This window comes from Dryobates pubescens, chromosome 21, assembly GCF_014839835.1.
Source record: "Dryobates pubescens isolate bDryPub1 chromosome 21, bDryPub1.pri, whole genome shotgun sequence".
Classification (NCBI taxonomy): Eukaryota; Metazoa; Chordata; class Aves; order Piciformes; family Picidae; genus Dryobates; species Dryobates pubescens.
The window spans coordinates 14,014,617-14,041,180 of NC_071632.1; the positions used below are offsets into that span (position 1 = coordinate 14,014,617).

Below are 26,564 nucleotides of genomic sequence, written 5' to 3' on the forward strand. Positions count from 1 at the left end.
GGCCTTGACTCCTCGCTGGCACCCTGGTTTTGGTGCAAAGAGCGCATCTTCAGCCTCTCACGGGCCCCTCAAAGCCACACATGGCCCAGGTGAGGGACTAGATCTCTGGAAGGGACACTGAAACCTTCCTCGGAGGGGGCCGATGGCCCGCCCCCACTGCTTCCCTGGGCCCCGTCAGAGCCCGTTCGCTCGTAAACGACCAGAGGCCGGATCCTGGGCATCCGGCGGTAGCCACGGCCACTTGTAACAACCCTCGTCCTCGCCTACACAGCGGGAACGGCGGGCGGGGCGTGGGGCGGGGCGTGGGGCGGGGCGTGGGGAGGGGCGGGGCGTGGGGCGGCCCTGAGAGGCGGGGCCCGAGGGCGGTGCTGTCCCCTCCCCCGGCCCTCGCCTGTTTGCCAATGGGCGGGTCCGGGTATCCCCGCTGCCCGCCTCTGTCGGTCGGGGCGAGTCCATTCCGTTCCGTACGGGGGGGAACGTCTCATTCGGAAGCTAGCTCACGATCCTGTTTGGAGGGAAGGGGAGGAGCAGAGACAGCGCCTGTAGATCAGGACCTGATACTGTCCTGCGGCAGCGGAGGTGGCTGATAGGGCGGGGGGGGCTGCTTTGTGCGAGCGGCTCTCCCCACCCCCCTACACCCCCCCTGCGTCCCGGCGGGGAATGGTGTGTCCCGCAGCGCGCGCCTTGCTCGCGCGGTTCGGCGGCTTGGCGGGGGGAGGGGACGGGAGACCCGGGCCCCGGCTGCTTTCTACAGTAAGCGCGGGGATCACGGGGAGGGGGCGCGGGGGGGGCCCGCGGCTCTGGCGGCTGGGATCATGTCGGCGGACGAGGAGGAGCTGAAAGTCCCGGAGGATATGTTCAAAGATGTCAAGTTTTTCGTGGTGGGAGACATCGACCCCAAGGTACCGGGTCACCCTTCCCTTCGCCCCTTCCCTCTGCTTATTCTTGCCTCCCCCTTCCCCAGGCGGGGTGCACTGTGGGATCGTCCAGCTTCCCCCCACCCTAGCAATTCCCGCGCGGGCTCGAGCCTCACGCGCCGTTTGGCAGCACGCGCCCTGCCGCCTTCCTGGGAACGCGCGTGGTGGGGGGTGGGCATCGCGCGCTTCGAGGGGGTGTGGGTGGGTGCAGGGTAACGGCCGGTAACGTCCGCGGCCAGCGCACTGCCACCCGCCATGGGAGCCAGCGGCCCCGGCGCGCAGGCCCCGTAGGCGCCTGAGCGGAGGAGGGGCGGGCGAAGGGACTTCCTGTTCCAGACCGGGCCGGGCGGGCAGCGTTTTCTGCCTGTAGCTCCGCTGCCCCGGCTGCAGGGCGCTCAGCAGGGCCGTGTTCTGCACCCCCCGCCGGCCTTCCCGCCCTCGGTGTCCCGCCGTGCCAGACACAGCCCCTCCCGTCCCCGCCCCTGTATCCGGATTCAGGACGGTGACAGGCCGCTCTCTACCGGGGGGGGGGGGGGGGGGTTCGAGAAGGAAGGCTTGGCGGGGTCGCCCTCGCTCCGTGTGGGGACGTGGGGCCCGCTCCCCACCCGCCTATGTGTGCGCCCCACAGGGTGGACACTGACCCAGGACCTTTCGGCCCCTTTGGGTGCACAGGGGTGCTGATGCGGTGAAGGTGTCATCTCCCTGACCGCATCCAGAGGAGGCACGGAGCAGAAGGTGCCCATCCAGCCGTCTGGCCTAGGGCAATACCTGGATGACAAAGTTGGCCTGTTATGGCCTAGGGCAATACCCTGGATGATGGAATTGGTCTTACAGTTAGTAACACCCAGTCATGTTGGGTGAAGGTGGTTAACAAAAAGTTTCTGTGGCATGTTCACTTAGAAAGGCGTTCAAAGTGTACAACATCTAGCTTTGGGACATCACCTCCCTGCAAAGGGATCACTCACTACGTGTTTCACAAAAATAAAGTCTGCTTCTTTGGTAGTTGTTGAGGTTGAGCCTTCGACCAGCGCTAGCTTCCTTCAGTAGCATGTCCTGGTATTCACTGAGCCTTGTATCCCTTTAAACTGAACTTGAGGTGCAGGCACTGACCTGTTGAAATGGATTTTATTCATGGGAAGAGGATTCTATGCTAAAAGAAATACAGTTTGGCAGCATAGTTAAAAGAGAAGGGAAAAAAATGCAAGGTCTTCAGACTTAAAAATTTTTGACAGTGTCGTGGAGCTCAAGTAACAACTTGTGTACTAAAAAACATATCCCACTACATCAGTAATATTATTGTGTGTATGAAGCTGAGTGCAAATAACCCGTAGGACTCTTGTATATCATTTGTCGTACAGATCACATCCCAAAAGGCATGTAGTTAATTCTGTATTGACACAGCAAGACAATCAGCAGTGTTCCCATACAGTGGGTAAACAAGCATTCTTCTAAGCTACTTCTTCTTATATTAAGGTTTATTCTTCTTAGCAGTTAGTGTCGTTATCTTAAGGCTTTGATCTGCTCTAAATTAGGTACACTAAATTTGCTGTTTGTGGATGGCTCCTCTGGGTTGCAGGCAGAGGCCAAAGGTGGCTCTGGTAGAGTTGATAAGGTCAGGCATGACACTGTACAGAACTGCCTGCATGGCTTCCATGGTCAGGTTCTGCAGGGAGCTGTTTAGCCAGAGCCTCATCATGAGTGGTGCCTAAATTTGAGAAGTCCTGTGGATAAGAGTTTCTGCGGCCAGGTGGCCTGTTTAAACACTGTCCCCCTTGGTGCTCTGGTTTCTGAAATGTCTTGCTAACCTGGCACAGTGTTACATGGAGGCCAGAGCTTGCTCCTATCTGTGCTAGTGCCTGTACTGGTGAGCTCTTGTGAGTGTGGGACACCAGAGAGGGCAGAGTCCTGCCTGGGTTGTAGATCTGATTCAGTGCAAGGAAGCATGTTGTGCTGAGCTTGGGACAGCTCTTGGTGGGTGCCTTTGTCCCCCTGTCTGCAGGAACTCTCTGTGGTACCATTGAAGCAAAAGTAACAGGAGGAGTATTTACCAGATGTGTTTTGAACTGAGGCAGAAAGCAGAGATTCTAAACTGAACTCCACAAATAGCTTTTAAAAGCAATTCTTAAATGTTGTTCCATTATGAATATAACAATTACAGATACTTTTTTTCCCCTTTTTTGTGTGTATACAAGCAGGTGCTAGCTTGATTGTGAAGTTTCTTCCTCCTTTGGGGGAGGAACACAGTTTGATCAGCTTAAATTTCCAGATGGCTTAATGGAAAACCAGTTATCTTAATAAATATTAAAACAGGCCTAGCACAACTGAGCACTAATCAAAACAAATCCAAGAGAAAAGGGGAAAATAGTAATGTATTTATATATTCAGGTGAATAACTGTGTACTCACTACCTATTAAAACATATGCATCCCAAGCTAGAAGGGAAACAAAAGCCTGGAATTGTGCCTAGATGTTCTTTGGCAAACAAGGGAGAATTAGGTTGCTGGCACTCAACTTCAAATCCATTCCATTGGGATGTGCACTTGGCTGCTCACATCTTAGAAGGGTTGAGGAGTAGATGTCAGCTATTATTATTTTTTTTTTAATAAATGCTTTTTCTGCTTTCCTAAAGGATGTAAACTCAAACCATCATGCTCTGGTAACACCAGTTAAATATCAGTGTTTCATACAGCGAGAGATAAAAAGTAATGCAGTGCAGCATAAAGACTTGGAGCCGGATATTTGGTTTCTCCTTATCTCTTGGTTTACTATTATTTGGTTGTTTTTTTTTTTTTTTTTATATATGCCCATTGTCTTACTTCATAGTTTTGAAGTATTCCTCTTGTTTCTTTCATCAGAGATTATCGTGGGAGAGGAAAAGATAAAATGTATGTGCCCCTGAAAGGGAAATTTCCCATGCTGGATACACGCTAGCAGCTAAAATACAGCATTTTTGCAAGGATCATACTGGGGCTTTCCAGCACTTTTATTTCATAGGTACAAGTACATAGAATAGAATAGAATAGAATAGAATAGAATAGACCAGACCAGGTTGGAAGAGACCTTCAAGATCGTGTCCAACCTATCATCCAACACCACCTAATCAACTAAACCATGCAACCAAGCACCCTGTCAAGTCTCCTCCTGAACAGCTCCAGTGATGCTGACTCCAGCAGCTCCTCAGGCAGCCCATTCCAATGGGCAATCACTCTCTCTGTGTAAAACTTCCTTCTAACCTCCAGCCTAAACCTCCCCTGGCGCAGCCTGAGACTGTGTCCTCTAAACAGAACCACCTTTCCCTCACCCCAGGTGGGACTGGTTGATATGGTTGATACTAGTATGAGTGAAATTCATTAGTTGTGCCAATAATACTTTTCAGTCCAGGCACTGCTTAAACCAAAGAAGTCATGTGTTCTGAGAGGAGTTTTGAAGCTGATGTGAGATAAATGAGTCCTCCGTCATTTCTTTTCCCAATGTGTCCACTCTTAATGTTTTCCCTTCTCCAGACAGTTCTTTCAATTTTATTTATTTAAATTTTTTTTGCTTGCAAATCCTTCTCTTACCAAGTGGGTATTAGATGGGTTTTCTCCTCATTTTTCCTGTCTGGCAGCACTGTTTTGGAGCAGCTGAACGGCTTCTTCGAGGTTACTTTCGTGCTGTGGGATGAGGTGTATTGATTTGATCTAGAAATACTAGAATCAAATGTGTTTGCTGAAGGTGGAATTCTTTCCTTAGCTGTTAAATAAACATTTATTTTTTTTTTCCTTTATCCAAGTAAAAGCTAGCCAAATCTGGTAGAATCCCTACTGAAGACATCATAATGTACTGTTATGATGTTACCTTTTCTAAACTTCAAGCTTTTCTTTTAAGGTAGACTCAAACACTTCCAAAGCTGCCATATGCTAAACCAAACACTGAGAAGAAGGGTTCTGCAACCCTGCCTGAGAGAAAAATTACTTGGAAATGTTTCTTGAAGGATAAATGTTTGGGGAAAAACTTCTACATTTTCCAGATTTCTGCCTCAGCCTGAATTATTTTGGAAATTAAATCTTCAACACGAATGATTCAAATGTGGTGGAAGTGTAAAGCATTGGAAGCCCAGTTTTAAATGACTGCATTTGGCAACTTCAGAAGGAGTGCTAGCCACTTACAGGAGGACAAGCAAGAGTGAAAGTTGTATGGATTTGTCTTGTGTTAGTGTATTCTTGCATTAATGCTTTTCTCAAATAAAACATGCTACAAATAGTTGACTTCTCCTTGTTCTGTTTTGGGTTTAGGTTATCCAACTTCTGAAAGCTGGAAAAGCAAAGGAAGTCTCTTACAATGCACTGGCCTCACATATTATTTCAGAAGATGGAGACAACCCAGAAGTTGGAGAATCTCGTGAAGTTTTTGATCTCCCTGTTGTAAAGGTGAATGGCTCCTCCAGAGATGGTTAAAAGTTCTGGCCTGGATACTTCATTATTACAACAGAAAATATTCATGTTTAGACAATGACTAAGTGAAACACATCTTCAATAATACTTTCTTGTTACACAAACTTTTATTCTGACTGACAGACTTCTGTCACAGCTCTGTTCTCTTTATTCTCTACTTGCTCTGTGTGATTTGGCATCTTTATTTTACTTTTTTTCCCCAGATTCTTCCTCCAGATACAGTGTCCTTTTAGCTGTACTTTAGAACTGTTTGTGATGAGAAGGTTCTTAGAAGCTTCTGGCAATGGAAAACAATTTACAATAAGCAGTAAACTGCTGAGGGATTTTTTTTAATCACATAAAATTGACAAGATGCAAAATTATTTTGCCAGTTATGCATATGTGTAGTGTGCTAATTTTGAGCAGTAGGAACTTGCAGGAAAAGAGATTTTTTTTTCCCTCTCTTGATTTTAGTTTTTCAAGATAGGGGTGTGGGGGTTTTTTTGGTCATGATTTAGGTTTTTTTATGTGTGGTTTGGTTGGATTTTTTTGTCATTTCTTTATGGTTTTGGTTTCTGCTATGGAGGGGTTTTTGTTTGTTATTTTTTTGTTCTGTTTTGGTTTCTGTTTTCTTACTCTTGTTGGAATTACCAGTATTTTGTTACTAAATTGCAACATTGAGGTATTTTGCCATTAAAAGACTCTGGGTTTCATGTTTGAAAGCATGAATTTGTCACTCTGCAAGTCATGAGTACCCAAGTTTGAGGGTTTTAGTTTGGTTTTTCCTTGTGTGTGTGTGCTGTTTCTTTTGTTGTTTTGTTTGGGGTTTTGTTGGTTTTTTTAATTGCTTTTAGTGCAGGGAAAAATACAAAAAGAATAACCAGACCCATGAATAAATACTGTAAATGGTTTTCCTGCCACAGTAAAAGGACAAGGGAAAGCAGTCTTACTCCCATATTGTGCACAGCCTTTGAGCACTTTTCATATTACCTCTTACAAATGAATCAGAACAATCTTTTTTTGTAAAGGCCTGAATACCATGACTGTGAAACACTTAAGCTTTCAAAGCTGGGAGATACATATTGAAACTAGCTGTAGTCTGAACTGGGTAGGTAGTTTATATTTCATACAGGCAGACCAAGGTTTTTAATCTCTTGTGGTTTTTATTTTTCAGCCTTCCTGGGTGATCTTGTCTGTTCGCTGTGGAGCTCTTTTGCCGTATCCTTTAAGTTCAAATTTGAATCAGTTCTATTGGAAATGTGTTAAAATAGGTACCACAGAGGGATTAAAGACTGTTTCAAGTATGTGCAGCTTAAATTTTTAAAGTGATAGAATGTGTTTTGCCTGCCAAGATTGCAGTGTGCTTGGAGCTTCTTTGTTTTACTTGATTTTTCCTCTCCCTCTGGCTGTTTTGGATGCCTAATAGACACTTGTAAGAAAACCATCATCAAATGGACTTAAAACATTTTAGCTGGAAGTTGATAATTACGTGTCAGGATTCAGGAGAAACACTGAAGTAAGGGGGCAAATGGTGGTTCAGAGTACAGAGGCCTATTCTGCCTTTTCTAGAGGCAGAATTAAGGGTTAAATATGCAATAATTCTTATCAACAGTGTGAGTCACAGTAAGTGACACTTTACAAACAGTTTCAGTATTCCCATTTCTGGAGTAGTCTGTCTTTGCCTTTGGTAGATGCTTGTTCATGTTTGGCTGGATCTGTGTTTCCTAACTTGTTTAGGGCACATATTATTGCATATGGATGGGGTATTGTTTATTCTTCTTGTCAGCTATTTACTTTTTATCTTGATGTTCTCCTCTTTTTCTTCCTTTTTTTGTTGTTGTTTTTGACAAGAGGCATGGTGACAATGCCTGGTACTACAGAAGAAAAATCAGGCATGTTTTTCTCAGACCATTCACAATAAAGATTGTAAGGAAAAGCTGAAGCAGTACATTTCTGTACAGTGGTTGCAACAAACAATGCCAGGAGTAGGGAGGTATGCTGTCAGGCATGGGATCTTATTTTGGAATGAGATTAGCAGGTGGTCATGTCTATAATGGAAAACAAGAGGTGGTAGATGCAAGAATCCAGGTGTTCGTATTAGAAATTCAGGTCTTAATGTGCTTCAGTGATTGAGAATTCATGTTTTATACCTAGTATTTCAAGCTATGTGCCTTTGCATCTAGCTGGGTCTCAACTGTTTTGGAAATTGTTTGTATATTCTCTGCTACACCTAGAGAATTCTGCACAGGGGGTGAGCTGTAGGAAGGGAAAGCATTGAATTACCAGGCAAAATGTTATCCTGAGATCCTTGCAGGTGCTTTGATCACGATAATCAACATGTCAGTAGGATTCAGCAGTAGTGTGAAACGCTTGCCAGCCATGGATAGTCTTAACTACTGAAGCAGAAGAAAGATTTTTCCATAAATGACTTGGCTTCCAAGTGGAAAAAAATGCACTGAACATTACATGGCAAAACCCAAATTAGCAGAGTTATCCCTGTATTAAAAATACATTGATTATGATGAATTGATCCAGACTGGTGATTTTTCTCTTTTGCATCTGAAAAAATAAGTGTGTTTGTTATCCTTTTATCATCAGGATGGGACTGTATAGTTGCTTATGGCATATCTCTGTAAACTACCTTCTTGTGGCTGAGGACTGGTTGAAAAAATAGCTTGGAAATAGAGACATTTTCAGGCGTTAAGTAATCTGGCATGGTATCATTAGTGTTGGTCTTTCCCATGGAGAAGCTGTGCTGTTAGAAAAATTGGCCTTGTGTCTGAAACCAGGAGTTTTTAAAAGGGTATTCTAAGAGCCTGTGTTGTTAGATACCCAGAAGAGAAATCAACAGGTAAACCCCACTGAGTGGTGATGCAGTCCATAACTAAATTGTAGCAATAAATGTGTGATTGTAGCCCTCAGTGGCTACTGCAGAGGAGGTCTTTTTTGTGGATATATAGGAATGGCAAAGTGAATAGGCTATGTCCCAATAGTATCATGTTCTTGAATTCAGTGTAGGAAGGAAGTTTTGTAGACCTATCAGCAATAAATGTGTCCTTGGACCTCTGACTTTATTCTTTCTAGCAGTTCATGTCCTCAGAACCTGATGGGTTTAGATTTCATTCTTAGCCTTAGTCTGCTCACTAAAATGGGTCATTAAGTCTTAACTGTCAGTCTCTTTACAACTTGTAGTGCTGTAGCATCTGGCCTTTCATTAGGGTTTTAGGTACTACCCTAATGAAAAGAACACAGGAGTTAATATGAATAGCTTTCTTTTTCCAATTGATTTGCTTTAGGCCCTGTTTAGCTAGAGATTTGAGATTCTACATTTTTGTCTTTTGTTTATGTTTGAATTTGGAGGTGTAATACTCAAAGTGGTTAAGCAAAGAAAGGATTGTTAGTGTGTGAAAACCTCAGTTACAGTGTTGTAAGGGTGGTTACTGTTTTAAGTCTCTTGATAGCAACACAAGCAAGCATGTGGAAAGTTTCTTTTTGCATGGTCTTACACAGATGAAAGAGGGTCAGAGCTCTGTTGCATTCCATTTTTTTTTTTGTTTTCCAGACCTACTTGGAATATTGTTGTTCTGCTTGTAACTGTTTTGAGAGGGTCTGTTTCACTTCTGTTCTTTGGAGAGTGCCAGCTGCAATGAGACTGATGGACCTTTTGAAAGTTAAATGCTGAGCTGTTGCTGCTTTATGTGCTAGGAGCAGATGTTAAGACAGGGAGTAAACAAGTGTACACTTTGGAAAGATCCAGTACTGTTTCTCTACCCTGGCTGAGATACTTAGCACCACGCAGTGAAATTTAGGATGTTCATCAGAATTGAACTTCTCAGAGTATTCTGGATAATGGCAGTAGTCTATTCTTAAGTTTTAAAGTGCTCTGGGCTTTGTTATCAGCTTGTTGTGTGTTGTCTCAGCTCAAAACTTGCTCTTGCATCTCTCAACAGCATGGGGAAAAAATGTTTCATTTCAAAAATCCCTGTGCACTTTTAACATAATGCAGGATGCTTCTGTTGTCATTTTTTCAACTAGATGGGCATGTACCTTAAACACAAAATTGTATGGGAGTGTAGAAAAGGAAGGGAAGTTACAGAGGTTGGTCTGTCATTCCCAGGTCACTTCTGTTAAGCCATTCTCTCTCCTGTTTCACAAGACTCCTCCCATAGTAGAGTTACTGAGTGCTTCACTATTGTGTTAAGAGTTTATCCCCATAACCTTGTTTTGATTTGTCTGAGCCACTCTAATAGAGAGAACAAATTACTTCTTTCTTTTATTTAAAGCCTTTAAAGGATTTTAGGATGTGTCCTCTTAACTTAAACACATGAATTCTGGTTCTTCAGGTGCCTCTTACAAGTTGCTTTTACTAGGCCTGTGAAAATTCTTGCTTCTCTTTCACTTGCTCTTTCATTTTTCTGTCTCATTTGTGCACCTGAAACATACCCATTGCTACCAGAGATTTTTGAATGGTCAGATACTTGATAATAACTGAGAAATACTATGCACACTATTTAATGTCCTTCTGAAGTTCCTCAGGAAAGTTTATTGAAGTTATTTTGCATCCTTGACACCTGCTTTCCAGTGTAAATGGCTTTTCTCCAGAATCGTGTCAGATCTTTTTTGGAGTCACTGCCTGTCTTTCTCAGGTAAGAAGTGAACCACGTTACTCCAGTGTACAATATGTGTGTGTGATGCTTTGTTGTCTTGAGGAGAGATACCAGTTTTTCTGGTGTAATTGGAAAGGTGGTGGTATTTCAGTAGCTTTTGTCCGTAGCCAGCTCTGTAGATCTTTGACCAGGGAGTGTGTGCACAGGCAGAATAGCCTCAGGGCTGAGGTGCTAATGGAACTTGTGCATGTATGTGCTTTAGACTTTTTAGAAATTATTCCTGTAATCCTGTTGCTAATTTTGGATGATAATGGCTTAGCTACATGTGGCTTTCTTGGCAGGGAAAGGGGACAGTGCTGTGAGACGAATTGTTAGAAACAAACACTTCAGGTATTTGCACAGGCAATTAATTTGGTCTATTTGTTAAAATTCTGTTTAATGAGTTTAAACAGGTTGCCTAAGATAAACAATTCTTGTTTGCTTGATCACTAGCTTTTTTCTCTTGTGTATTAGTGTTGAATTTTACAGGAGTGAAAAATATTTTCTCTTTCTCTGTATTGAATTCTGTATTTTTTTTATTTTTCCTGTCTCTTTGTCACTCTCTCTCTTCTTGGTAACTTCCATGCTAGTTTGGGATTTAAAAGTGATAGGTAATACATTAGCCAGACTTGTAAATGGTGTATTGCACTAAAATTCTTCCAGCAGGAGGCAGCTGGTTGCATAGAACTAAAAGGCTTATTTACCTTTCCTTTAGGTTTCATCTGAGGACCGAAATACACTGTGGGCTTTGATTACATTTTATGGAGGGAATTGCCGGCTGAGCCTCAATAATAAGTGTACTCATTTGATTGTGCCTGAGCCAAAGGGGGTAAGAGTTTATTATATGTACCATTCTTCTTGTTGTAGCTCTCATTTGCTTTTGAATAATCCAAAGGTCTCCACTTCCCTGAAGTTAGGATTCTTAAGGCTGTTTGTTAGTCTTGAACAGCTAAATTCAACATGATTTATGCATTGCAGCTATTCATTTCCTCTTTGTTTTCTGCGTGACTTTAAGCCTGGTGAATTCAAAAGATGTCCAATTTCATATCAGTATTTGTATTTCTGGTTGAATAAAGTGTTCTATTCTCTATTCAGTTCATCTTTACCTAATCTTGACATGTCTTAATCATTAGTGCTTGGGATTAGTAAATCAATAGATGCAGAATCAGCAGGGGAAAATGAAGAACAACCTTGAAAATTTGTGCAAAATGCCCTTTGATGTTATGAGGGAGAAAGAAATAGCAGATGGAGGTACAGGTTTGGGGTTTCTTTTGGTTTTGTTTTCCACCCATAAAAAAAAAAACCAAACACAACAAACTCTCAAGATCCTTCAACTTGTTATTCTTGGAGATGGTAGAACAAAATAGCACAGCATTCCTGTCCAACTGCTGATAAATGAGCCCTGCTTCACTTCCATCACAGTGCATCTTGAGTTGGAAAGGACCCGTAAGGATCATCGAGTTCAACTCCCTGCTCCTCACAGGACTACCTAAAACTAAACCATATGACTAAGATAGTTGTCCAGACACCTTGAACTCTGACAGGCTTGATGCCATGACCACTTCCTTAGGGCATCTGCTTCAGTGACTGACCACCCTCTCAGCAAAAAACCTTTTCCTAATGTCCAGTCTGAACTTCCCCTGACGCAGCCTCATTCCATTTCCTCATGTCCTATCACTGGCACCTCCCACCTCTGCTGCCCCTCTTGAGGAAGCTGGAAATTGCCCAACTCTCTGCTCCATCCAAATTTCTCTTGTAAGGCCTTTCTGCCCTAATGGGAGGTCCACAGCTCCTCCTAATTTAGTATCATCATTTGACATCTTTTGTCTGTAGAGGAAGTCAAATGTTGCTGTAATTGTGCAAATGGAAAACCAGAAGCATCAGGGAGCTGACTAAAGGCAGCATTTGAGCACATCAGAATAGCCTCCCCTACCATAATGCTAGGAATGCTTTGGTTATAATAATTCACTGAAAATGCACGAAATGTTTAGGTACTCCTCTTCCTGAAGGAGAAATATGTTTGTAATTGATTTAGTGTGTTTGTTTAGAGACTGAAAATGCCTTAAACAAATGAAGCTCACTTAAGAATGATTGCTTGGATGCTTGTTCCTAATGTGGTGGATGGAGCAGTTTTTGTGGGTGGGTTTTTTTTGTGTCATTTAACAACACAAGCACACTTCCATCACTGTTGTTTAAAACTGCATTAGCATTTCATATCTGTAGGATGAAATTTCTGTGTATGGTGCCATCATTTCGTGGGAGCAGGTTTATGAAATGATTGCTTAAAATGCTTCTAATCCTGCTTGTGTGACACACTACTGCAAGGGAACCTCCAGCACTGTGTAATGAGAACAGCTTTGACACTAGTGAGAACTTAAACGATTGCTTCGACTAGACAGAAGGTGATAAAACAAGATCCTTAATAATTCTCACCACAAAGAAAGAATGAAAACCTCATATCTACAAATAAACTGAGTTTCATCTGTAATCTCTTTATTGCCTGTGAATGACAGTTTCATTGTAGGAAATAACTCTGGAGGATCATTAAATTAAATTCATTTCCTCTGAATGTGCTGGTTGCTAATTTATATTGTTTGACATGCAAAGAAAATCTCAGTTCAGTCGCTTTTAAATATTGGATCCTGAAATTAGTTTCAAATCTTTAAAAGAAAGTAATTTTGGGTGGTTTTTTTTGTCCCACAGTCTTGGTGTTTGTGAGGGCTTTCCATGAAAGAGGATGTTTGAATAAATGAAGCACTGATTCTGTGTCTCCTTCCTAGGAAGGGAAACAGTGAAGGTTTACCATTTGTATTCATTTCATTCAAATGATGAAATAATAAGGAAGGAGAGAGTGATAAAGTTTTCTACTTTGTCAGCATCCTAAATTCTCACTGAAATGAAGTTAGCTTGTATTTGGACAGAAGTGTAGCTCCCAAGTTGAGGGCAGTGTGACAGTTTGCAGCTTCTATGGTGTATGGAAAATACTGAACTGCTTTCTGATTTGTGTTGGAGTGCATTTTTGCAGTGATCACCTTGTAAATACTTGTTTCTACTGTATTTATGAAGTTCTGATTTTTCCCTAAATGGCTTTTTCACATTAGGTTGGTTTGTTGTTTTTCTTTTTAACTTCTTGCAGTGGAGAAAATGAAAGCATAAACTGTGTTTAGACTCACATCAGCTCTATCTTAGTATTGACTGTGATGTTTGAGCTACTGGAGTTAGCTTTTTCAGAACCAGGTTTCATGATTTGCTATACCTTTGGTGATTGAATTTGGGTAGTGGTGTATTTGCAAGTGAAGACTTCCTCTGCTGCAGTTGTGCCTTCTGAGTCTTTTATGTTCTCCTTGTGGAGGAGTTTGTTTTAATCCCTTGCAACTTGTGGTTATGCCCTGCCTTCAAAGACGTTAGTTGGGATTTTCTTTCTTTAAGTAAAATACATACATTTTTTTCCCTATTTCCCCAGGAAAAATATGAATGTGCATGCAAACGGGACAGCATTAAAATTGTGACACCTGACTGGGTACTGGATTCTATAGCTGATAAGACTAAAAAAGAAGAGATTCCTTATCATCCTCGTTTAAATATATACGAAGAGGAGGAAGAGGAGGAGGAGGAAGAGGAGGAAGAAGTAGAAAATGAAGAACAAGATTCTCAAAATGAAGCTAGTACTGATGAAAAATTATCAAGCCCAGTGTCTTCCAGAGAAGGGTCACCTTTGGGTGATCAAGTTTTTTCACCAAGATCTACTACTGCTGAAAAGGCAAAAGGGGAACTGATGTTCGATGATTCCTCCGATTCCTCTCCAGAAAAGCAGGAAAGGAATTTGAATTGGACACCGGCTGAAGTCCCACAGGCATCTGCTGCAAAGCGCAGGTTGCCTCAAGGGAAAGACTCTGGGTTAATTAATTTATGTGCCAATGTCCCACCAGTGCCAGGTAATATTTTGCCTCCGGATATGAGAGGCAATCTAATGGCTTCAGTGCAAGGTGCCCAAAGTTCTGAGCGACAGGAGATGATGGCTACGTGGAGTCCAGCTGTGCGGACGTTAAGGAATATTACTAATAGTGCTGATATTCAGCAGATTAATAGACCATCAAATGTAGCACATGTAAGTGTTGGGATTTTAATTTATAAGATACTGGACTTTCCCTTAGGAACCTATTGTATTCAGGAGCTTCAGCCTTCCTTTTATTTTTCTTTAAATACACCAAGGAGTAAAAAGTTCCTCCTGTTACTTAGACCTTGCGGTTAAATTACTAACCTCCTAACAAGCAACTTCATTCCTAACAGGTTCACAGAAGTGGGAATGCCTTGGTAAAAAAAATGCTTGGAAGAGCAAAGCTGTGTTTAACATGGTTTAGAGTTTCAGTGTTTATTTCTTGGTAAGATAAAAAAAGATAATAATTGTAGTTTAGAATTACTTGGCTAGATCAGGAAGCCTGATTTTATACCCTTCAAGCTTTTTATTCAGCACTGGGAATTGTTTGTGCTATAAAGACATAAAACTGTGAAATTGATTGTTCTCACAGTAGGTTCAGCTCTATACTGTGTTGTTCTGCTGGGCATCATTAAGTTGTTATATAGTATAGTCAGGATTATGATGCAGAAGTCCTAACTTACAAGTACTTATGCCACTTGTATAGTTGGAATAATTGCAGGTTTTGTATTGAATTTATTTTCAGAAGACATTTAAAATGTGAGTGAGCATGCACTGAAATAACTTGCAGCATTGGCATTCTTAGTACATGTCCATGGGAAGGAAACAGAGAAAAGTAGGTGCTGGTAAATGTTAGACATATCTTTTACTGGTGCATTTATTTGGATGTTCATTTGATGGTAAAACTTTTAAAGGTGCCTGAATAATATTGAAGCTTGCAGCTGGTACCTGAACACAAAAGATAGAGTTCTCTCAGAAATACTGGGTTTTGTTGTCTGACTTCTCTATATGAACTGGAAACACAGACTTCATTTTCAAACTGAATCTTGGATTCCTCTTAGCGCTTTAGACTTCTGGGTAAAAACAGATTAGAACTGCCAACATCCCGGTTCATTGGCCAGTCGTGGCAAGTTGGCTGATGGTTTCGTGTCTGAATACCACATCTTCCACAAACCAGTCACTGTAGTATCAAATACTTTTTATTGGTGTCCCTGTGGAAGTATTTTTCTGTATGTAAAATTGTGCTGTGGCTAGACTTTGTACTCAGAAGTCTTTTAGACCAGGGACTTGACTGTGGTGTGCAAATACTGTTCTTAACTGCCGTGTCAGGCTGCTGTGTAGGTTATTGTGCCAGCTGCAGCATGTGGAGAAAAGCTTTGCATTTAGAATTGTGAATCTGCTTCCTGCAGGGAGGAATAATGCCAATTCTACCTATCTCCTTACAGCTTCCCTCTAGCTAGGTTACATTGTACTTTATATCCTGCTTGGGTACCAGTTGTGGGTGGATTTTGTGTCTTGGTGCGCAGTTTGGAAAGCTAATGTTACATTTGAACCTCAGTTTTCTGCTGAATGGCAAGATCTGTGATATTAAGGCATTTTGCAGATACAGAGTTACTTTCTGAATATAGCCTTAAGATTTTCCTGAAAGTTGTATCCTTTTATTTTTAAATGCATCCTGAAGCTTCTGCAGTTTTGACTCTGAGACTTCATGTGGAGAGTGGCATGAAGATGTCTCCTCACACTAAGCCACAGGAACACTTTTTCTTTCTATTGGTCATTTTTAGTTACTGAATTTTTATGCAGTGGTGCTATCTAGACATTAGTGATGGGTGATGCATTGATAGTTGTGGTTGTAAATGTCTGCTCTACCAACATCAAAATTACTTAGATGAAACATTTTGAAGTGCATTGTAAAATAAACCAAACCATTTGAGCCATCTTGAGTTGATTGACATAGAGAGATACAGTTAACTGGCTTCGTGTTTTAGTGATGTGCTGTGATTCCTGTCTTGCACACACACATCACTGAAGTTTACTCTCTATGTGATGAAATAGTGTGGGTGAAACTTTGCAGGATTCACTAAAGCAGACTTCATCTTTAAAGACTTTATGAATGGCAAGTCTAGAGTTTCCTATTGCTTCTTACAATTTTTAATGAGGAACTCGCCCTTATCTATTAGGAATTTGACTAATTTTCCCTTTTCTGATGCTTTAAAACCTCATTTTCTAGCTGAAACCTCATTTTCTATCTCAAGTCTGCTTAGACTGAAATGATTTTTTCTTTTAATAGTGAATTATACACCAAAAAATGAAATTAAACCATAGATTACCTCGGCATTCTACATAAGCTTAAAATCTATTATTCTTAAGTATGCATTGGTTATTTATTTTTACCCCTAGAAACTCTTAAGTTGTATTTTGAGATTCAGTTTAAAAAGTAGAGCTAAATATTCCTCATTTGCTTCAAAAGAAAGTCAGGTTGTGTTAAGTTCCCATGTTTGAAGCAGCTAATTAGTAGAGGCATTATTGTCAATTTTTAAGTTACAGAAAATAAGGCTGTGGAATTAAACTTAGAACTTAATGGGCCAATATTACAGCTGATCAATGTGATTATTAATATAGTGTTAACAGTCATGGTGCTGTTGGAGATAATAATGTCACAGGGACAGGCTTCAATCTGAAATGTTGCTAAAATGTGCATTGCCTTATGTCAGGAGCCAGGTGCAGCTCCTCACCTGCCTTTGGCTATTCCCAGTTATTTGTTTAGTTTACTGTGCATTTAAGCATAAGGAGAAATGTGTTTTCCCAGTAGTTCTTTAAATATTTTTAAAACTGAATGACAACAAAAAAGGTCACAAAACTAATCTTTGTTTTCTAGATCTTACAATCACTTTCAGCACCTACAAAAAGTTTAGAACAACAAGTAAATCATAGCCAACAGGGACATCCAAATGCGGTGCTGTTTAGTCAAGTGAAACTAACACCAGAGACACATTTATTACAGCAGTCACATCAAGCACAGCAGCAACAGCACCATCCTCTTCTACACCTTCAACCTCAACAACTTATGCAGCTCCAACAGCAGCAGCAGCAGCAGCAGCAGCAGCAACCCCAGATTTCCCAGCAGTCTTTCCAACAGCAGCAGCCTCATCAGTTTTCACAACAACAGCAGCAAGTCCATCAGCAGCACCAGTTCGCACAACAGCAGCTTCAGTTTCCACAGCAGCAGTTGCACGCTCAACAGCAGCTACACCGTCCTCAGCAACAGCTCCAATTCCAGCAGCAGCATGCTTTGCAACAGCAACTTCACCAGTTGCAGCAGCAGCAGCTACAGCAGCAACAGTTGCAACAGTTACAGCAACAAAATCTGCAACAACAACAGCTGCAACATCAGCAGCAGCAGCTACAGCAGCAGCAGTTGCAGCAGCAGCACTTACAGCGATTACACCAACAGCATCAGCAACAGCAAATGCAGAATCAGGCAGCACAGCACTTAACTCAGGCACCTCAAGCACTACAGCATCAAGTTGCCATCCAGCAGCCACCACACCACCAGCAGCAACAGCAGCAACTGCAACAGCAGCCACTTTATGGACATGATCCAGCAGTGGAGAGTTAGTAATTATTGCCTTCTGCTCTTGGAAAAAGTGGCTAATGATATGACATAATGTGGGTTAGAGTATCAAAAAATAAAGTGTTTATAGGATGGGATTGTAAGACTTAGCAATACCATTCCTAGGCAAAGAGATTTAAATTATAATTTAGGATGATCTAGAAATCTGAAAAGCAGGAAAGCACTGAGAACATTCTCTTCTCAAATACAGACTTCATGTCACTAGCATAGAAATTAGATTATGAGAAGTGTTAGTCTGTGCATGCCAAAAGTGTTTACTGAGGGGAAGTGGGGGCTTTCAAGCAGCATAACAACTGAAAAGACAGCTCAAATTTTAGAAGTGCTAGTAAATTACTGGAGATGTGGTATCAGAAAATCATACCTTGCTTTGAGCTCTTTCCATGCTTCTTGATTGTTTTGACTATACACAGTTGATCTGTATAAAAGAGTAAGTGGTGCCGCTGCCTTCAGTGCATTTAGGCCCTCTTGCTGCATGGAAAAAAAACACCTGTCCAGAGCAAAACCAGACCCTGGGCTGAACTGTGCCTTTATATGTGGCTGTTAGCTTTCAAATTTTGGATCCTATGTTTTCAGAGCAAGATTTACTTTAAAATTGAATGACGTTTGCAACCTGGTAATAGGAAAGATTAGTGTAGCAAGTATGTTTTGAGATGAACTCTTCAGACTTGTAAGTACTCAAATTTTTTTTGTTCTTTTATGTGCCAAACTACTCCAGTTCCCGAAGATTATTTCCTACTGGGCTGTGTCTTTGCAATTGCTGATTACCCAGAACAGATGTCAGACAAGCAGCTCTTAGCGACCTGGAAACGGGTAAGATTCTTCTGTATTTTAAAACAACCCTGTGATAAGATGATGCCATAGTAACTGAGTTCTAAAAGGAATCACTGGAAGTATCTCAGCACTGCTTCTCTTTCTTTAGACATACTTTTGTGTAATGTTTGAATTACAACCTCAAAAACATTATTCAACTGCAACTTGCCAGAAGAAGTGAGAAAAATGCTTTAGATCAGCAGCCTGGTTGCATTAGGTCTTTAGTCAAAACATCAGCTAAGTAAGTTACAGCCTTAGCTATTTCCCTATTATTTATGCCTTTAATCAGGCAACTGTAGTGCAGCAAATGTGATAGAGCATTGCTATCTATCTTTGACATGATTGTATAAAAAGACTTCTTTTTTTCATCTTTATTTTTTAATGTCAATAACATTTTGGCATGTAGTAGACTCTGAGGTGTCCACCTGAGTGAGTAAGATGGAGGAATAGAGTGTTTCTGTTTTTTGCCAACTTCTATTTTTCAGAAAAATCTGATTGTATCCTTTCCTAAATGAGAGGACTTTGATGTTCTTCAGAAACTTCTGATGGATTTTATAGTTGAATTTTCCCCTACAATTTTGCCTAATCAAGTAAGCTGTTGACATTTTTAACAGCACTTGTGTTTATTGCTGAGATAGAATGGAATAGTTCATAAAAAATTGTCTGATAATTATAGCATAAAAATGAAATTGGGAGAGTTTTTTGTGTTTGTGGAGATCTCTTTAATTCAGTCTGAAGCATAGACTCTTTATAGCTTAGGGGAGAGTGCATATTTAGTTTTGTTTTCTCCAATTTTCTTTTTCTTCCCCAAAATAACCCAGATAACCTTTTCTGAGGGGGGAGGAGGGTGACTCTTCAGTGAAATGGTGCTAATGGTGGCAGTGTCCTAAAGACTAGACTTTCATTTCAGACTGCTTGTTCCTTAATTTTAAAGTTGTTATATGTATTAGAAGTTTGGGGTTGTTCTCTTACCAGATCATTCAAGCACATGGTGGGACAGTGGACCCTACCCTTACAAGCAGGTGTACACATCTTCTTTGTGAAAGCCAAGTCAGTAACATGTATGCTCAGGTAAGTGAGCTACTAACCTGTATTTGTGCACACTTTCATGTAATTACTAGAATCATAGAGTCACAGAATCAGTAAGGTTGGAAAAGACCTCAGAGATCATCAAGTCCAACCTGTCACCCAACACCTCATGACTACCTAAACCATGGCTTCAAGTGCCACATCCAGTCCCCTCTTGAACACCTCCAGGGACGGTGACTCCACCACCTCCCTGGGCAGCACATTCCAATGGCCAGCAGCTCTGTCTGTGAAGAACTTTCTCTTCACCTCAAGCCTAAGCTTCCCCTGGCACAGCTTGAGCTTTCCAATATGCACTTCATGCATAGATTGCATGCATGAAACTGAAAGGTTTTTATGATTTGTGGTTTATGGTGTAACAAACTTTAGTAATGCATGTAGATTTATTATAGAGAACACTGAGAAAGATGCTGTGAAAAGAGGGATCCTGAAAGAGGAGTGAAAAACAATTAAAATGGAAGCTTTGTGTTACAGGAAAAAGCTGATATCAAATAAAGAGATATTTTGGGTTTTAAAAGCTGTTTGTGCATGTATTCTTAGGCCTTAAGAGAAAGGAAGAGATGTATTACAGCACATTGGCTGAATTCAATCTTGAAGAAGAAGAAAATGGTACCACCTCACCGAGCCCTGCATTTTCCAGTGGCATTTCCACCAGGAGGAAAGCCATGCTCTCAACATGTAAGAAGGAAAAACTTACTTCTAAAGAATGCTTGCTTCCTCATATGAATAGTATTAAAATATAGCTAGAAAATGCTTATTGGAAGCAAAATGCACATTTGTTTTGTCTTGGATGAAAAACTTCTGTTAATCTGAAGGTCCTCTGTTGTTGAGGTGCATAATACTGGGTGATTCAGAGTGCTTAGCAAGTCCTACTGAGTGCTGGGATGCAAAGATTACATGAGCTACACACAGCAAGGTGGCCAGCCAGCATGTTTAACAGTGTATTAATTTTCCTTTATTATAACCAGTGGTTTTGTTAGATAATTTTTTTTTCTGGGTTGGTATCTAGAAAATTTCAGAGAAGGAAGCCCTTGCTATTAGTCAGAAATGAGGAGGTCAGTGCCAGTAGCCAATGCAATAAGTAGCTCTGGGGAAGTTGAAAGATAAACTTGCAGTTGAATCAGATGCGCCTTGAAATACTCTGTGCAATATAAAACAGGATGCCAAATTATGTCTTTGTTCTTGATGTAGTCTTCCAGGCTGAAGGCTTTGCTACAAGCCTGTTCTAGAAGACAGAAAAAAGAAATACAGCTTTGGGTAACTTAGAATATAATCGTAGCATGTCAGCACAGTGCTTAGTAGTAAATGTAATATGTAATGTAATAAGTACACTTTATTGTCAGCAATAAAATTGCTGTTGCCTTTTCTTAAATAAAAGGAGAGAAGGGCAAAACTGAAACCTTGGCAAGGCTAAGGATAAGAATGGAAGAAGTGTAATTACTCTTCACCACTTAGGAACAGCTGGCACAGTTTATTTGGCCTCATGGCACAGTAGAGCAGAGTGTTAAAGAGATTCTTAAAAGTAGAGTAGGGCAAGTTAAGTGTGTTTCTCTGTCTCCCTGAGTATAAACAGCAGCAGAAGGAAGAGGTAAGACATATGAGAAGACTCATTGCCAGCTCTTTCTTAGTAGAACTGTAGGTGAGAGACCAGCAGAATGAGAATTACTCTTCCTGAGTCAGCACTTGTGCTAGAAACCTCAAATTTTAAGGTATAAATAAATCGATTTTAAATTGTCTTCTATGTATCCTACAAGCCACAGTTTAACTGAGTGCCTACATGCCATAGTTACAGTACCACACGTTTCATTGTATTGCAAAGAAGTTACTAAGAGAGAGACATTTCCAGCAGGAGTGTGTTTTAAGTACCATCTATGTCTCTTTCTGTCTGTAGATAATCTCTGTGACAGGATTTGTTGATAGTGACAGAGATGACCTCAAACTAATGGCCTACCTAGCAGGTGCCAAATATACAGGCTACCTGTGCCGCAGCAACACAGTTCTCATCTGCAAAGAGTAAGTGGTTTCTCTGCAGTGCTTGCTTTCTCAGTTGCCTGGTGCCTGTTAGTGCTTTCCTTGGTGTGAGCTGCTGATTACATCTCATTATGAAAATGTTCATCAATTTTGCAATTTGATGAAGTTCTTCTTGTTGCAGCTGAAGTACTGCATGCTGTTAGATGATAAATTGTGCATTCTGAAGACAGGCAAAAGCAAAAGCAGTTTTTAATGTCACAGTTTTACATTATTTATCAGTGAGGCTGGCTGTTACTTCTTCTATAAATGAAATATCCTTGATTGGTGTTTTTTTTCTTTTACTAATTGTTATAAAACATTGAGGGAGGGAAAGTTCCTTTAAATCCAGGTCTAACTTGATTCCATTTGGGGCAAACCTTCACCCCAGACTGGCTTGTTCTAGCATCTTCTTGTAGTATGACGGTTCTCAGCTGGAGAAGCAAATGAAAGCTGTGTTTTACAAGCAATAATGGAGTGCAAGGAATATATACCAAATACACAGTATTTACAATGTTATACAAGAATTTACAAGAAAAGAAGCAACGCTGTCACACATGTAAAAGAAAAGTTTCGTTTTGTTACAGTTAAAATAGATAATCAGTCAACACAGAAATACTGATCTTTTGCATTTATTGTTAGAAATTGCTATTATACCCATTTCATCAAAGTAACCTTTTTGTCTTCATCTCTGAACAATAAGGCCCAGTGGCTTGAAGTATGAGAAGGCTAAAGAGTGGAGAATCCCCTGCGTAAATGCACAGTGGCTCTGTGACATACTGCTGGGGAACTTTGAAGCTTTGCGGCAGATACAGCACAGTCGGTACACGGTGTTCAGTCTTCAAGATCCACTTTCTCCTAGTCAACATCTAGTTCTAAACCTTCTGGGTAAGAGTTTCAGTCTCAACCCCCTGTGTTGTGTAGCATTTTTATATATGTACCCATTTAATCAATAAAAACACTTCTCTTCTGTTACAAATAACTTAGCAATGGCTTCATTCTTGTTTTGTTATTCATTTCCTAGATGCTTGGAGAGTCCCATTAAAGGTATCACCAGAGTTATTAATGGTATGTTGAATTATTGTATATGTACAGCTGTTTTTATAAGGTTACTCTTCAATGTTTTAATGTGTGAGCACGTGTATATGGTGTGAACAATCTGCCAGAGGGACTTACATAGGCCTGTATTAAATCTCTTGGCTGTAATTCCTGCTAGGTGAAAAAGGAATAGATGTCACATGCAACTGAGAACAGTGGTTTCAAGTTGCTCAGGCCAGCCAGAGCCTAAAAAATACATTTCCTTGGTCCTGGGAAAATGCTCTAGTGGCTGATAGGCATTCCTGCTTCCTCAGTATTCTATCCAGTGAATACCTGAGCATCCACTGTAACTTCTCTTCGTGCAGTTAGGAAACCTGAGTGTTTAAAATGCAGGTGCCAGTATTTTCTGTTGATACTTAAGCACCTGGAAGAGTATTACAGTCTGTCTACCAAATGGATAGGTTTCACAGTCTCTTTAGGATTTCATTGATGAGTGTCAGCATTATTTAAAAGTACTTTAGTTGGTGTGCTCTGAAATGGTTACATGAGTTTGTGGAGAAGCTTTGGTTAATGCTCAGCTTTGCCTGGAATTGGTTGTGTAGGGTGCAGTAGGTGTGCCAGTGCTCACTCTGTAATGTATCATTTTAATTTGTGGTTAATTTTCTTTAATGTAGTCTTAGAATATCAGTGTATGGTTTTCCTCTTTCAAATATGACTTTGTTTCCCTGCTCAATGCAGATGTAAACATGTAGATGATCTGATTTCAGGGTGTGAGGTTGCCTTTGAAACCAAAGCAAAATGAGTCCAGTCTCCAGCCGTCTTCCAAAAGAGCAAGGTAAGAACAGAGAGCAGTCGGTGCCTGTAGTCCTTCACTTTTCCACAGAAGTGTCAGCTGGCCATCAGTCTGATTCCATCCTTTCCCCTGTTAATTGAAATAACAATCAATGCTTTTTTGCATAATGCCAGTTACTGAACTGGCAGGAATAAAATAATAACTAGAGACTGAAGTACTGAGAGAACTGGGAGAGAACAGAAACAGGAGAAAAAAATCTCTTGTTCTCAGCAAAGCAATTTTTCCTTCAGAAGATTGATTGTGCCTAATTCTCATTCATCTGGATGCTTCTATTCCAGTATTCCTCGCTGCAAGTATGCCTGTCTAGTTTAATACTAATAATACAACTTTGGTCCCAAACTTCACATATGTTTTGTAGGATTGAAGACCTACCACCACCTACTAAAAAACTCACCCCAGAATTGACACCGATGGTACTCTTCACAGGATTTGAACCTATGCAAGTTCAACAGTACATTAAGGTGACTTTCATACTTTTGTGAACTGCATTGAAAGATGTGCTGATTTCAACATCAAGCAAACCATTTTTTCTGCCTAAGATTTGATTAGCATACATCTAAGTGGATAAACCTCTGCACTTAATGGGGCTGGGGTTAGCGTATATTTAGGTGAAATGAGTTTTATTTGGTAACTGTTCTGCTTCAGTTAACTGCTTTATGCTTCTCTGGTACTTGGGCTTTCTTTACATGTGATTATTTCAAAAAGCAGGAAGGCCCATTCCATTTGTTTTCAGTTCAACAAACTTCATGTCCAAATTTAGCTGAGGAAAGTAGTGATGGTTGCACTGGGTAAGACCCAAGAGTCTTCTAGTGTAGTTGCTATCTGTAATGCCAAAGGAAAATGGAGATAGTTATGCTGCATCATCAAAAATACATGTGAAACTAGTGCATTTATAGAGTACATGTTTTTCATTTGGTTTTTCTCTTCAAAGAAAGGCAAAGTTAAATTTACTGTAGCTACAGTGTATATTATACCTTCCATAGAATTACTACGTTTTCTGCTTACTTCAGTCACACATTTCACTCAATAAAAGATTTTAATTTATATCCTGTATTTCCTTGCTTCAAAAAAAGCCCATCAAAGAACCCTAGCCCAAAAAAACCTGCAGAAGCTGAACAGAGCTTTCAGTCATGGCAGGTGAAATACCTGGATTTTCAGTGGCTGTCCTTTCATCAGCTTTGGTAAAGGACTGCCCGTAGTGCAGAAATCTCTTGTATTTACTCCTCCTTTAGGAGCTTAGTTTTGCTTGATGGTGATGTTACAAGGCTTCATTTTTCTGTTTGGTTTTTCAAGGACTATTTCATTCTGACCTGTGTTTTGTGCACCTTTCAGAAACTCTATATCCTTGGAGGTGAAGTAGCAGAATCTGCTCAGAAATGTACCCATCTAATTGCAAGTAAAGTGACCCGAACTGTCAAGTTCCTGACAGCAATTTCTGTAGTCAAGCACATAGTAACTCCAGAGTGGTTAGAAGAGTGTTTCAAATGCCAGAAGTTTGTTGGTAAGTTAAACTAGTATCCATTTCTGTAGTAAACTTAAGGTTCCTTGATGTGTCAGTATGCAAAGATGGCTTGTATATAGAAATACACTTTGTAGTTTTGATTTTGGCCAGTTTTGAACTGAGATTTGAAGTCTGCAGCAAATCAGGCAAACATAGTCACAACTGATGCTGTGTTTAAACAATTATGCTGGTTTGTATTTCATTTGATAAAAGGTTATGCAATTTTGTTCCATTTAGTTCTCATTTGATTTACTGCAGTTTCATTCTGTTAAATGAATTACAAAGAATACTTAGAAAGTTTGCATTAGAGTGATTAAATAGTTGGGATGTTGTTAAGCATTTCTTTATCATCTGGGCTAGGCATTTGCAGTTTTCTACTTATGGTTACATTACTTTTGAAGCCCTAAACACTTTGGTTTCAATAAATTTTCTAAAATGTTGCTTGTGAGGAACTGAGCCACTGGATGATACACACAAAAATGCATTTAAATAATTAAACTTAATTAGTACAGTAACTGTGCTGGAAGACACCAACTTTGTGTTTGCTCTGCTTTTCTGTTGACAACTGGAAAGAACAAAATAGATGGTTTTGGTCTGTTTGACAAGGGGGTTGGATCTGAAGAATATGTTCTTAAAGGCTGATTATGCGTTTTGTGGTTGTTTTATGCCTTTTATATAATTTAAGAAGCAAATATACAGCATTGCTCCTAATCATCACAAAGGCTTAGCTCTATGAATAATTTACCAATAAAGCAGCAAACATTTTTATAAATCTGGAGAAGGCAACTTCCTTGGTTCAGCATCACTGAACTGAGAAATCAGCCCATTTGAAAGCTGTTAGATAAAGAAAGTCTGGTGGGGATTTAGAAGAATGACTTCTGATCTAGTAGTTGAAACACTTGTCTACTGAAATGTAGTCTATTTGTAGCTAGTGGGCTGCCTTCACTTTTATACTTCATGCAATGTTGGAAAATACAGCAGTTGTTTAGAAAAAAAATGTCCTACTGGTTTCCTTTGTCTTAAGGAAGGGTATTAATAGCAACTCTTGCATGTTTCTGGAGTTGTTCTTGCAAAGACCAACTTGATTTCCATAGTTTTTTTTCATGTGTGTGTCTTCAAACTTAATTGTTTTGAAATAAATCTGATTTAGAGATGTCCTTAACAAAGGTTTTTGTGGAAGGGTGAAGTTAAGGCTGGAATTCCAGCCCTAATTAAATAAAAACAAAATCAGCTGAATACCAGGACAAGGGAAACAGATGGAAAGTTTGATCTGTTGACGTTGTGTGAGGAGTTGAAGAGAGATACACAAGTGTAAAATACACAAGGGTGCTTTTTTTTCTTCAAGTAATCATGGTTCATCCTGGATATTGACCTGATAATAGGATTCTAATACTGTCTTTTAAAATCAGTGTTTGCCATGTAGAGTCACCCTCCCACCAGCATTTTCTGACCAGATTGCATCCTGAGTTATGTGGATGTTAGTGTCTTTTGTGTGTTACATCATCAGTTCTTGTTTTTCAGATGAGCAGAACTTTGTGCTCAGAGATGCTGAAGCTGAGGTGCTTTTCTGCTTTAGTCTAGAGGAGTCTTTAAAGAGAGCACAAGTAGCTCCACTGTTCAAGGTATGCAGTTTAAAAGGACATTTAAATACTTGGAGCTTTTCAAACTGATGTTTTCAGCACTGGGACCACAACCTTTGTAGCTGAGGGCAATAAAGCACACT

The 26,564-nt window shown here is 40.5% G+C and overlaps 1 protein-coding gene across 1 annotated transcript in view; it reads left to right on the top strand.

The window, feature by feature from the left end:
* Positions 1 to 730: 730 nt before the first annotated feature.
* The window catches only part of PAXIP1 (PAX interacting protein 1), a 28,973-nt gene continuing 3,139 nt past the window's right edge, over positions 731 to 26,564 (top strand). The window contains exons 1-17 of the mRNA XM_054171312.1: positions 731 to 902; positions 5,192 to 5,326; positions 6,504 to 6,547; positions 9,912 to 9,975; positions 10,691 to 10,804; positions 13,439 to 14,083; positions 16,791 to 17,526; positions 18,262 to 18,356; positions 19,332 to 19,427; positions 19,983 to 20,120; positions 21,334 to 21,455; positions 22,153 to 22,337; positions 22,474 to 22,517; positions 23,255 to 23,322; positions 23,699 to 23,801; positions 24,673 to 24,841; positions 26,363 to 26,463. Coding sequence (XP_054027287.1) covers positions 816 to 902; positions 5,192 to 5,326; positions 6,504 to 6,547; positions 9,912 to 9,975; positions 10,691 to 10,804; positions 13,439 to 14,083; positions 16,791 to 17,526; positions 18,262 to 18,356; positions 19,332 to 19,427; positions 19,983 to 20,120; positions 21,334 to 21,455; positions 22,153 to 22,337; positions 22,474 to 22,517; positions 23,255 to 23,322; positions 23,699 to 23,801; positions 24,673 to 24,841; positions 26,363 to 26,463 — 2,946 coding nt within the window. The 5' untranslated portion in view covers positions 731 to 815. The remainder of the gene's footprint in view (positions 903 to 5,191; positions 5,327 to 6,503; positions 6,548 to 9,911; positions 9,976 to 10,690; positions 10,805 to 13,438; positions 14,084 to 16,790; positions 17,527 to 18,261; positions 18,357 to 19,331; positions 19,428 to 19,982; positions 20,121 to 21,333; positions 21,456 to 22,152; positions 22,338 to 22,473; positions 22,518 to 23,254; positions 23,323 to 23,698; positions 23,802 to 24,672; positions 24,842 to 26,362; positions 26,464 to 26,564) is intronic.